This window comes from Musca autumnalis, unplaced genomic scaffold (genome assembly GCF_047663935.1).
Source record: "Musca autumnalis isolate F117 unplaced genomic scaffold, ASM4766393v1 scaffold_1, whole genome shotgun sequence".
In the NCBI taxonomy this organism is placed as follows: domain Eukaryota; kingdom Metazoa; phylum Arthropoda; class Insecta; order Diptera; family Muscidae; genus Musca; species Musca autumnalis.
The window spans coordinates 76,784,828-76,797,446 of record NW_027411644.1 but is presented as its reverse complement, the minus strand read 5'-3'; the positions used below and the strand labels follow the sequence as shown (position 1 = coordinate 76,797,446).

Below are 12,619 nucleotides of genomic sequence, written 5' to 3'. Positions count from 1 at the left end.
ATGCTGGTGGTCACTACTGCTGCTAACAACCATGGGATGCTGCTGCTCATACATATTTTATGAATGCCCAAGCCAAAATGTCATTCACCTTTAAAAAAGGTTTGTTGTTTCTTGTCGTCTATATAATATGGACCATCAGGTACTGTTGAAAAATCCCTGTCGCATAGTATCTACTAGGACTAAACTTGTTTGTTGTTAAATGGTATTTCATTACAAAAAGGGCGTTTGAAAAACAATTTTATTTCATCATAAAATGTTAATAACAAAAGCATCGCTTGCCCATAAATGTTTGCCATTTAACACGCCATTTAGTAATTTAAAGAGAAGACGGAAAATATTTTGCCAAACATGATGGTGGCGTATGAGTTTGTGTGTGGTCATAAATTAATCATACGTCTAAGTGATTTATGAATTAATGTTAATTATACGGATAGGTGTCATTATTGAATAAAGTAGGTGGCAATAGGCAACAAGATTGTAAATTGAGTGGTTAATGAGTGACCATAAAAGGGAGACTTTAAGAGAACTTTTAATAGATAAGCTTACAAAGATCGGCGGAACCTATGGGCACATGTTTCACCATAGCCCAACTTAGATTTTTAATCTTAGAAACCACTTACAAAATTTATAGAATAGTTCAAGGAGGAAGGGCTCAAAGAGGGTAGCCATAACAGACTAGTGTAAGGGGTAGTCTTTGTATGTACAGACCCAGGGATTCTTATATACGTACGAAAGTCTATATTTTATCTTGAACCAAGATCAAAACTTGTTCTGGAATGTATCTTTCGCTCAAGCCTTTACGATATTTTAAATAAAGAGTTTTTTATTAAAATTTAGGAACAAACGTTTAAAAAATTTCCTTTTTCCAATAAAAAATCATATGCAGATTTATTATTTTTTTGTCTCCCAAATCCTCTTGTGCCTTGGTTTTAGTTTTATTCATGAGGGAGTAGACGACATGCACGTGTTAATGTCCTGTAGTTCACCAGCAGCAAGAGAAAAAAAATTAAAATAAAATCTCTGTAAAAAAATAAAAACACACAAAAAACAACTATGCCAAATCTTGTCAACATTTGTCCGCTGAACATGGCGAGTGCTCAGCTTTTTTAATACCTACAGTTTATTTACCTTTTGCCAACCATGTGCAATGGAATAAACAACACAAACTGGTTTTAGGCGTAAACTTATGAAAATGAATTTTATCTGCAGCACATGGCATACCATAAGTTGTGGAGAGCGAGAGACGAAGTTCAAAGTTCTGGTACATAAAATGTTGTCCTCCAGCAAAAAAAAGGATGTGAACTTTTTTGTGATGATGAATAAAAATGTGATTTAGAGCGGAAGTTTTTATTGTGGAGATGATACAAGTTTTGGAAGTATTAGTATCAGATTGTGAAATATGTAGGAATTAGGAAAGGGAATTATTTTTGTGAATTTTTTTGCGGAAGGCTGACTCTATTTGCGGCTACCACCAAATAAAAGCACAAACTGAATATCCGATTTCGACTAATTTGTTCACATCGCAAAATTTCTTCCAAAACTCTTCTGAGTACCTACCTTGCAAAAGTTAAAAATTTTCTCTTTTAAAATCTCTATATAAAGATGTCTGGTCTGGTCTGGTTGGAAGACTTCCTGTCTTTTACCTGTGATATAACTACCGGAAGGTCTGTAGCGTTCTAACTGGAGTTATGTTGTTACAAGGCCTGTGGTTCTCCTTCAGAAGACCTCTCGTTTTTTTAAATGAAGAACTATGATCTTCGATATAAAATTCGGTCGTTTTCTTTATAAGGACATATGGTCTTTTATATGGAGACATTTTGTCTTCTATATGTAGATATTTTGGTCTTTTATACGAAGTCATGTGGGATCTATTAAATGGAGACCCCTTGTCTTCTATATGAAGACATCTGCTTTTGTAAATGAAGACCTTTGTTCTTTTAAATGCAGTCCTAAAGACCCTTTAGGTCGTCCCTAACAATTTTCTCCTACAACACGTCTATGAAAACGTCCTTCTAATCTTCTTCAAAGCCTCCTTTAAGAGACTATTTTCTGCCCATCAAGAAATGCAATCTCTCAGCTCGGCTATAGAGACCCCTCCTGCTCATCTATATTGACATACTTCTGCCAGTCTACAAATACAACCTTTTGTTCGCAAACAAAAACACTTTCCTGCTGCTCCATAAAGTCCATTTTTTGCTGGCCCATAAAGTTTCCAAACTGCTAATATATAAATGTTCTTTCCTGCTCGTCTACAAAAACCCCCTCATCCTGTAGCCCATCTGTAAAGACATCCTTCTTTTTGTCTACAAGGTCACCCTTGTGCTCACCTGTAAAGACTCCCTTCAGCTCTTCTATAAGGCTTTCCTTTTTCCCGTCTACAAATACTCTCTTCTGTTCATTGATAAAAACTCCCTTATCCCCCTCCTTCTTCTATGAAGACTCCCTTTTCTTCGCCCACAAAGACTCCATATTACTGGTCTATAAAGACTCCCTCATGCTGGTCTATAAAGACCCCCTTCAGTTCGTCTATAAAGACTCCCTTCAATTCGTCTATAAAGACCCCCTTCAGTTCGTCTATAAAGACTCCCTTCAATTCGTCTATAAAGACGACCTCCAGGTCGTCTATAAAGACGACCTCCAGATCGTATATAAAGACGACCTCCAGATCGTCTATAAAGACGACCTCCAGCTCGTCTATAACGACCTTTAGCTCGTCTATAAAGACGACCTTTAGCTCGTCTATAAAGACGACCTTTAGCTCGTCTATAAAGACGACCTTTAGCTCGTCTATAAACACGACCTCCAGCTCGTCCAAAAAGACAACCTCCAGCTCATCCAAAAAGCCGCCCTCCAGCTCGTCCAAAAACACGACCTCCAGCTCATCCAAAAAGACGACCTCCAGATCCTCTATAAAGACAACCTCTTATCCATAAAGACTTCCCCCTGCTCGTATATAAAGACTCTTTCCTGTTCGTTTAGAAAGACTTTCTCCTGCTTCCCTATTCCCTTCAGCTCGTCTATATATAGAGTCCTTTCCCTTCGCCTATAAATACCCCCTTCAGCTCGTATATAAAGTCCACCTTTAGCTCGTCTACAAAGACTCCCTCCTGCTCGTCTATACATTTTCCTGCCGCTCCACACTGCGAAATTTGGGAAGTTTAGTGGAACTTTAAGGGATTTTCAAAGTACATGAAATTAATTAAACTTTTATTGAATTCGTTAGCTAAGTACTCCACTACAAATGGTCCATACTCAGTTTGCCGATTTACTTCACGAAACGACTTAAAAATGCACTTAAAGTTGCACTTTTGTTTTTTAATTTTTTTTTTGTAAGAAATGTATTTTTGATTCATTAAAAAAATGGAGTGGCGCGGACAAATGGTATGTCAGTATGCCATGATTTCTTTTTCTTAATATTTTACAAAATAATTATGATATTTTACACTTTAAAAAAATGCAAAAAACCCTTATTGTTTTCGTGCAATTTTAGTCGCAAAGAAGTGATTTTTTGAAGTTTTCAAAATTGTAATTTTTATTTTCCGTGGTCATTTCAAAAGTGAGTTACGTACATTCACGTGTTAAGATATATATAATCTGTAAGATTGGATTCTCCTCTGTTCGCAAAGCTATAAAACTGCTGCGGTATCGCGCGGTCTTTGGAGATATTCAGGATTTTCTAAAAAGACTTAGGGAATTTCATTCAGTTGCATTTTCCAAAAGTGGAAGGTAAACGCGACAATGAACGCCATTGTTGACTGTGTTTTGAAGAAATGGACTCACTAATTCTAACAATGATAATTTCTGTAAAATTAAGAAACCTCTCGCTATTTTTCATAGTTTTGACCTCTAAATGTTGGTGATTTACATAAGGTGCAACATTTTTAGATGCTGCGGTGCAAATACCAAAATACGTTAAAAATTGTAATGCAGTGCACACCTGAACTTGATCTGAAAGACATTATTAAAACAATTAATGGTACAGTCCTGCTGAATTGACCAATAAACATTATAGATACAAATGAAAACAAAAAAATATTGACATTTTACTCCTTAATAGATGTGTAGGGTTGTGGGGCTTCACCCAGAAGTGGACCTATGTTGACAGCTTTTGTGTGAGGAGGTTTTTTATTCGCTAACATCTTAAAATTTACATTTGCATCAAAATCGGCTGCAATTTTTGTCTTTAACCTTTAAAATACCCAATATGAGGGAACCCGGCATGTGGGGCTATTCCAAAACGCGAACCTATATTGAAAATATTTTGTACATAAGTTTTCTATCCGCTGAAAGCCCAATATACCAATTTGCATCAAAATCGATTGAAAAATGAATGTAAAACATAAAAACGGCAGCCACCGTTACATGAGCGCTACAGGAAACCGCGGGTCTATGTGGCCCAATTTGAGCCCCACACTATCCACTAATATAAGAAACATTTGTGCAAAATTTCAGGAATCTACATCTTTTCCTTTAAAAGTTATTAGTAAAGTTCCGCTAAAGTGCTCATATTTTGCACTGTGCGCTCTGGTAAAACATGTCTTTCTATATATTCGTCTACCTCCAGTTCTCTCATAAAGACTATTTGCTGTTCGTTCATAATGACTATCTTCAGCTCGTCTATTAAGCCTCCATTAAATTCGTCTACAAAAACGTCCTTCCACTCTTCTATTCTGCTTACCTAAAGATTACCTCCTGTTCATCTACAAAGACGCCCTCTATAAACACTCTCTTTTGCTCTTCTATGAAGACTTCTTTTGGGTGGTTGATAAAGACTCCCTTCTGCTGGTCTGGAAGTCTCCCTTCTGATTCTCTCTATTCCTCTATAAAGATGTCCCTCTCTTCGTCTATAAGAACTATCTAACACTCGCCTCTAAACGCTCCCTCAAGCTGATCTGTTAAGACCCACCTCGCTTGGCTATAAATACCTCCATTGCACTATAGGTAATTTGCCCTGTTTTTGAGGCAAAAAGTCAATTTTGCAACTTTAGGGTACATTACTACATGGCCTGAAATGAAAATAGGCTATATAATTTTTTGAAATTTCGCGTTGATCTGGAGATATAGTATCAAAACCGGAGGTACCTCCAAAAACCGGAGGTACCTCAAAATAGCGGCATTATCGCGGTTTAAATTGCAGTCAAAGTGAGAATTTCGAAGAAGAACTAAAAATATATATACACGCTATTTATGTCCAATTTCAATAAAATTTGGAATGTGTGACGGAACTTGGTCTGGAAATAAATGTGCCGAATTATATCGAAATCGGTTCAGATATGGATATAGCTCCCATACACATATATTTTCGGCCGACTTCTTTATTTTGTGCACCAAACACGCTATATATATCCAATTTCGTTGAAATTTTGAATGTCTGACGGAATTTGTTCTAGAAATACTTGTGACAAATTATATCGAGATTGGTTCAGATTTGGATATAGCTCCCATATACATGTATTTTCGGCCGATTTTCCGCATTTGATGCACCAAACACGCTATATATGTATGTCCAATTTCGCTGAAATTTGGAATGTGAAACGGAATTTGGTCTAGACATAAATGTGCCGAATTATATCGAAATCGGTTCAGATATGGATATAGCTCCAATATATATTTTCGGCCGACTTTGTGTATTTAATGCATCAAACAAGCTATATGTGTCCAATGTCGCTGAAATTTGGGACGTCTGACGGAATTTGTTCCAAAAATAAATGTGCCAAATTATATCGAGATCGGTTCAGATTTGAATATAGCTCCCATATATATTTGAAATTTGGAATGTGTAACCGAATTTGGCCTAGACATAAATGTGCCAAATAATATCGAAACCGGTTCAGATTTGGATATTGCTCCTATGTATAGTTACGGCCGATTACCCGTATTTGATGCATAAAACACGCTATATATGTCCAATTTCGCTGAAATTTGGAATGTGTTACAGTACTTGATCTAGAAATAAATGTGCCAAATTATATCGAAATCGGTTCAGATTTGGATATAGCTCCCATATATATTTGAAATTTGGAATGTGTAACGGAATTTGGCCTAGACATAAATGTGCCAAATAATATCGAAACCGGTTCAGATTTGGATATTACTCCTATGTATATTTTCGGCCGATTTTCTGTATTTGATGCATCAAACACTCTATATATGTCCAATTTCGCTGAAATTTGAAATGTCTGACGGAATTTGTTCTGAAAATAAATGTGGCAAATTATATCGAGATCGGTGCAGATTTGAATATAGCTCCCATATATATTTTCGACTGATTTCCTGTATTTTATGAACCAAACACGCCATGTATGTCTACAAATAAATGTGCCAAATTATATTGAGATCGGTTCATATCGGAATATAGCTCCCATATATATTTTCGGTCGATTTCATGTTTTTGTTACGTATGTCCAATTTCAATGAATTTTTGAAGTAGTCAGTAGAAGTCATCATTATATACACAAGTACTTATATTTGGGAAGGAATTGATCAGGGCTACAGCTATGAAATATCATATCTTTGAGAGATTTCTTATGAGGGATATATACCACCACATAGCCGTGTAGAGCACGGAAAACTATTATGAAATACGGCGTCAATTTTTCTCTATCGCGAAAAAAGTTTCCGCACCAAATGCATTGAAGTTCAGTAATGCATTTTTTAATTTTAGCTGTTATGACAACATATTTGCGTTTAATTAAAATTTTTATTTTTTTGTAATCTAATTTAAAATCATTATCAATCATAATCATTATCAGGCAAAGTCATTAAAAACTGTCTGTAACTTTCGCGAATTTGTTGCAAATGACACCATATAATAGTATTTCATAATAGTTTTCCATGCTCTACACGGCTATGTGGTGGTATTTTTTTTTGGTTATATCGCTAATATTTATACATTAAAATATATAATTATATCATTCCACTATATTTTATTTTAGTCGGAGTGGCGAAGCGCAACGGGTTCCGATATTTTACATAAAAGTGGGAGTTATCATAAGAGTAATTTAAGATATAACAATATGTTAATATGTATATGACCTGGAAAAATAAGTCCCCTGTACATATAAAAGAAATTAAAACTATCCTCAAACTTAAGGTTTTCAAACCTGGTTCTATTCTCAAAATTAATTCAGTCAGGTAGATCTCCAAAGAAACCCTATCTGTAGAAATAAAGAGAAATTAATTAGTGTAAGATTATAGGGCTTAAGGCTTTACTACCATAGTAGCTCCATGACATCCTCCTATATTTATACGTTAAAATATAAAAAAGTTAATATAATTATAGCATTCCACTATATTTTATCTTAGTCGGGGTAGCGAAGCGCACCGGATTTAGCTAGTTTAATATATAATATAGCTTAAACATTTTGGGTAGCGACCAAAAAACACGAAAAGTCAGAAATAAATATTTTATTTTTCTTAACTCACTTCATATAGACTTGTACTAAATTGGCCGTGTTTGGCCGTGATTCTGCCACCTAGAACACATTACTGAAAATCTTTTGCAATGGTATTACTAGGTTTCAAAGCCCGATTTTGCCCGTTTTTTTATATTTATGAGATTTTATTAGGTTACTTACTTACTTAGCTGGCCCATTACAGAACATTTGTTCCATAGGCCGAACTAAGACAAGAATTCCATTCCTCTCTATTTGTTGCTTCGCACTCTGGAATACCGCGCCTTTTCATCTCATCATCCACTTGTTTGCGCCATCTATTCATTGGCCTGCCAATTCTGCGTGCACCGCCAAGCGGTCCGTATTTATACGCCTTTTTAGCGGGTTCATCATCGCTCATTCTTATAATATGGCCTAGCCAACGCAATCGCTGCATCTCGATACGTTTAACAATATTTATGTTGTTGTATAGCAAATACAGTTCGTGGTTCATGCGACGTCGATATTCACCGTCAACGCAAATTGGTCCGTAGATCTTTCGAAGAATTTTTCTCTCAAACACACCAAGCACTGCCATGTCTGCTTGCGCAAGTACCCAGGCTTCGGAACCATACGTCAGCACGGGTAGTATCAGTGTTTTGTAGAGCGTTATTTTTGTTTGACGAGATATGACTTTGTTTATAAACTGCTTACTTAAACCAAAGTAGCATCTGTTAGCCAATACAATTCTTTTTTTTATTTCACAACTGATGTCGTTTGTTATGTTTACGGAGGTGCCGAGGTAGACAAAGTCTTTTACTACTTCAATATTATAGGAACCAACTTCCACAGTCTCCTCTCTGAAACCTCTTTTGGTACCAAACTCTTCGGAGAGGTTCTTTCCTATTTTAACTGAGGACCTCGTGTCAGTCAAAGTCATTTTACAAAGCCGGATGAGCTTTGCGGGGATACCAAATTCAGACATGGCTTGTAATACTTTTGAACGCAGCGGGCTGTCGAAGGCTGCTTTATAATCGACAAAAAGGTGGTAGGTGTCGATCTGCATCTCTTGGGTCTTCTCCAGGATTTGCCGCAGGGTAAATATCTGGTCAATGGTGGACTTGCCAGGTCTAAAGCCGCATTGGTATGGTCCAATTATCTCGTTGACCATAGGCTTTAGTCGTTCGCACAATATCCCTGACACGATCTTGTAAGCAATAGGGAGTAGACTTATGCCCCTATAGTTAGAGCATACAGTCTTATCTCCCTTCTTGTGGACGGGGCACAGGATACTCAGGTTCCAATCGATGGGTACTCGTTCTTCCTGCCAGATGGTGCTAACTAGCTGATGAATACACCTTATCAGCGTGTCGCCTCCGGTTTTGAACAGCTCGGCTGGTAAGCCATCGGCCCCTGCATCCTTATTATTCTTCAGCCGATTTATTGCTGTCCTTACCTCATCTTGGCTGGGCGGTATACATTTAACACCATCTTCTGGGATTGGGACTGTGGTATCTTCGTCGTCTACGCTGCTATTGGATACCAACAGATTTGAAAAATGTTCTTTCCATATCCTGAGTACACTATCTGTATCAGTTACCAAATTACCTTGCTGGTCTCTACAGGAGGATGTGCCTGTACCAAAGCCATCAGTTTGATGCTTGACTCTTTGGTAGAATTTTCGGACTTCATTCTGGCTCCTGTACATCTCGATTTTTTCACACTCCCGCTTTTCCGTCTCTCTCTTTTTCCTGCGGAAAAAACGTTTCTCCTCTCTCCTTTTCTCCCTGTATCTCTCTCGTGCGCTACGCGTTGCTGCGGATTGTAAAGTAGCCCTATATGCCGCATTTTTCTCTTCGGTGGCAGCACGACACTCCTGATCATACCATGGATTCCTTGGTGGAGGTCTCTGGTATCCAAGTATGGATTTTGCGGCTGTTTGCATGGAGTGGGCAATGCTTTGCCATTGCGCTGATATGTTATCGGGATGAGGAGTGCTTTGATTAAGCAATTGGGCTAGCTGAGTGGAATATGCTGTGGCTATCTGTTGTGATTTCAGGTTACCGATGTCTAACTTTCGTGTTGTGTCTGTTCGTACTTTGTTTGCTAAGTTTAAGCGGGTGCGTACCTTTTCTGCAACAAGGTAGTGGTCCGAATCAATGTTTGCGCCTCGGAACGATCGTACATCCAACACACTCGATGAATGTCTTCCATCTATCACAACATGATCAATTTGATTTCTCGTTTTCTGATCTGGAGACAGCCAGTTGCCCTTATGAATATCGAGATGATTAAATTTGGTACTGCTAACTACCATGTTTTTTGCAGCTGCGAAGCCTATCAGCCTCATACCATTGTCAGATGTTTCACTGTGGAGACTGAATTTCCCGACTGTTGGGCCACAGACATTCTCCATTCCAATTTTGGCATTAAAATCGCCTAGAATGATTTTAATGTCATGGGCACAGCAACGGTCATATCTTTCTTCTAAGCGCTCGTAAAATATATCTTTGGTCTGTTCGTCCTTTTCTTCAGTGGGAGCATGAGCGCAAATAAAGCTAATGTTGAAGAATTTTGCTTTTATTCGAATTGCAGCAAGTCTTTCATTCACTGGGGTGAAGCTGGATACAAGATGTTTTAGTCTCCGACTAACTACGAATCCGCAACCAAACTCATGTTTTACGTCATGGCAGCTATATTATTTTATTAGGTTACTTCTCAATAAAATTGAGGAAGTTTGGTTTGAGGAAATAAATAATAAATGTAAAAAATATTGTTGTTTATAATTTCATTGCAAGTAAAATAAGTAATGGCAACAATTGTTCGGTATTTCCGTTGTTTTCTATAAACGGTGCGGCAGTAGTAAGCTTTATTATTTTATCTCTCTATTACATATTAATCATTGATACGGTTTAAAGGAATACTAAACTCGGCTTTATTAACGTATATTCAAAAAATATACAAATCTGTAGTAACTATTCGTTGGAAAATCTACTCGCGGGGACAAAATTTGTGTTACTTACTACCGTGATCGTTTTCATCAGTTTGTTGTGTATAAGAAAACTAATGAAAATGACATTGGAAAAAATAGCTTTGTTCGTTATATAACCGTTGTTCCTTATATCCGAATTTATCTACAAAAATCTTTATTTTATCTCACTTTTACACATAAATAATTTAAAAAGTTAAAAAATCCTTTAATTCCGCTGTTATTAATTTTTGTCTCAAAAACAGGGCAAATTACCTATAGTGGCATTGGCTTGCCCATAAAAAACCTCTGTTTTATTTTCCCGTTATGTTTTACTGAATTCAAGTTTTTTGATAGCTGACAGAAAAAACGATAGAAAAAGAGTATAAACAAATGGAAAAATACATAATATTTATATTATGTATGTATGGCTAAGTTTTTGCTGCAAATATGCATAACAATGAATGTCACAAATGTTTGTACATAAACATTCATGTGTACACTTCCCTCCCTCCCTCCCTCCTCTCAAACATAATAGAATGCCTATAAATATCCGTTTATGTGAAGCAAAAATACATCAAAAACAAGCAAGCAACTTCCTTTTTTACTAGTTGTTGTATTAGATTGGATGTTTGGGGGGACCTTGTGGGCGCTTGTATTTTTTCACAATATTGTTGCTAAAGTTATAAATAGATTTTTACGTTAGCATATAAATAAAAACATGCATATATGTATGTGTATAACAACTAACAACACCAACTACATCACTTTTTTATGCCATGTCCTAAACATTTTTGCCTGTAATGTGTGTATTTTTATATCCTTTTTACTTATTCTTTGTATTCCATCCATTTTCCTTGTAGGATTTACAATCGGAAATTGAAACACATCGTGTGGTTTATGATCGTCTCGATGGTACTGGACGTAAATTGTTGGGTTCACTTACCTCACAAGAAGATGCCGTTATGCTACAACGACGTCTGGATGAAATGAATCAACGTTGGAATAATTTGAAATCGAAAAGTATTGCCATAAGGTAAGTTGGAAATTCATAACTCAAAACAGAAAAAGAAGAAGAAGAGAAAAAACACATTGAATATGAAAGTAAGGAGAGTCATTGTTATTCGAAGAAAAAATTATTACAAAAAATGGAAAAATATACCGGAGACATCTTGACTCCCTATGTAAAATAAGTAATTTCCGAAAGGTAAACGATGCAAGAAAATTGAGTTGAATTTTTTTCTAAGCAATGTTTGCCGTAAGCCAAAGTTATTATAATTTCATATTTATTCGACGTGTAATTGCTTTGTTCTTGGAGCTAAAGCTACAAATGAAGAGGGTGTGACGTATGATTGATTTGAATTAGGGGGGATATGTACGTATGATTAATATTAACAAATCGCCACCTCCAAATAATAGTATGCTAAGTCTAAAAAGTGTGTTTTGCAGGAGAAGCTCTCAAAGTTTGGAAATTTTTTTGAACTTCAGTACTATTCTAAGTAAATATTTGTTTATAACTTCTGTTCGGACTGACCGATTATTACCAAAATTAGACAGAATTTAAGTTAAAGGACGTTCGACACCTCCAAATAATAGTTTGATAATTCTGAAAAGCGAGTTTTGCAGGACAAGCTCTAAAAGTTCGGAAATTTCTTTGACCTTCAGTACTATTCTAAGTAAATATTTGTTTATAACTTCTGTTCGGATTGTCCGATCATTACCAAAATTTGACAGAATTTAAGTTAAAGGACGTTAAATATAAAAATGTAAAGAACTTGAAAACATGCTAAGTCGACTTAGCATACTATTGTTTGGAGGCGTCGAAATAATTTGGGAAAGGTATAAAAGGAGATTTAATAAAACTACAAAAATATCCCATGAACATCCATTACATGACAAGGGCGAACTCCCCCCTTCAGCTGACTATAAGGACTTCCCTTAGCTAACCAATAAAGTGCCCCTTCGGCTGACATATATACTTCTCTCTTAGTTAAGCTATAAAAACTTCCTTAAACTCGTCTAAACACTCCCACTAATCTCCTCCTTCTGTCTGTTTATAAAGCTGTATAAAAGACGATCTTCAGTTCGTCTATACAGACTATCTTCAGCTCGTCTATAAATACGAACTGCAGCTCGTCTTTAAAAAAGATCTTCATCTCGTCTATAAAGACAACCTTCAGCCCATATATAAAGTCGAACTTCAGCTCGTCTGTAAAGACCGACCTTCAGCTCGACTATTAAAACCGAACTTCAATTCGTGCAGAAAGATAGACCTTCA

General features: G+C 36.5%; 1 protein-coding gene across 13 annotated transcripts in view; it reads left to right on the top strand.

The window, feature by feature from the left end:
* Positions 1 to 12,619, top strand: part of Dys (Dystrophin) — a 917,866-nt gene that overhangs the window by 635,961 nt on the left and 269,286 nt on the right. For all 13 annotated transcript variants that reach the window (XM_073982338.1, XM_073982331.1, XM_073982322.1 and 10 more), the window contains one exon: positions 11,205 to 11,377. In XM_073982338.1, the coding sequence (XP_073838439.1) occupies positions 11,205 to 11,377 (173 nt within the window). The remainder of the gene's footprint in view (positions 1 to 11,204; positions 11,378 to 12,619) is intronic.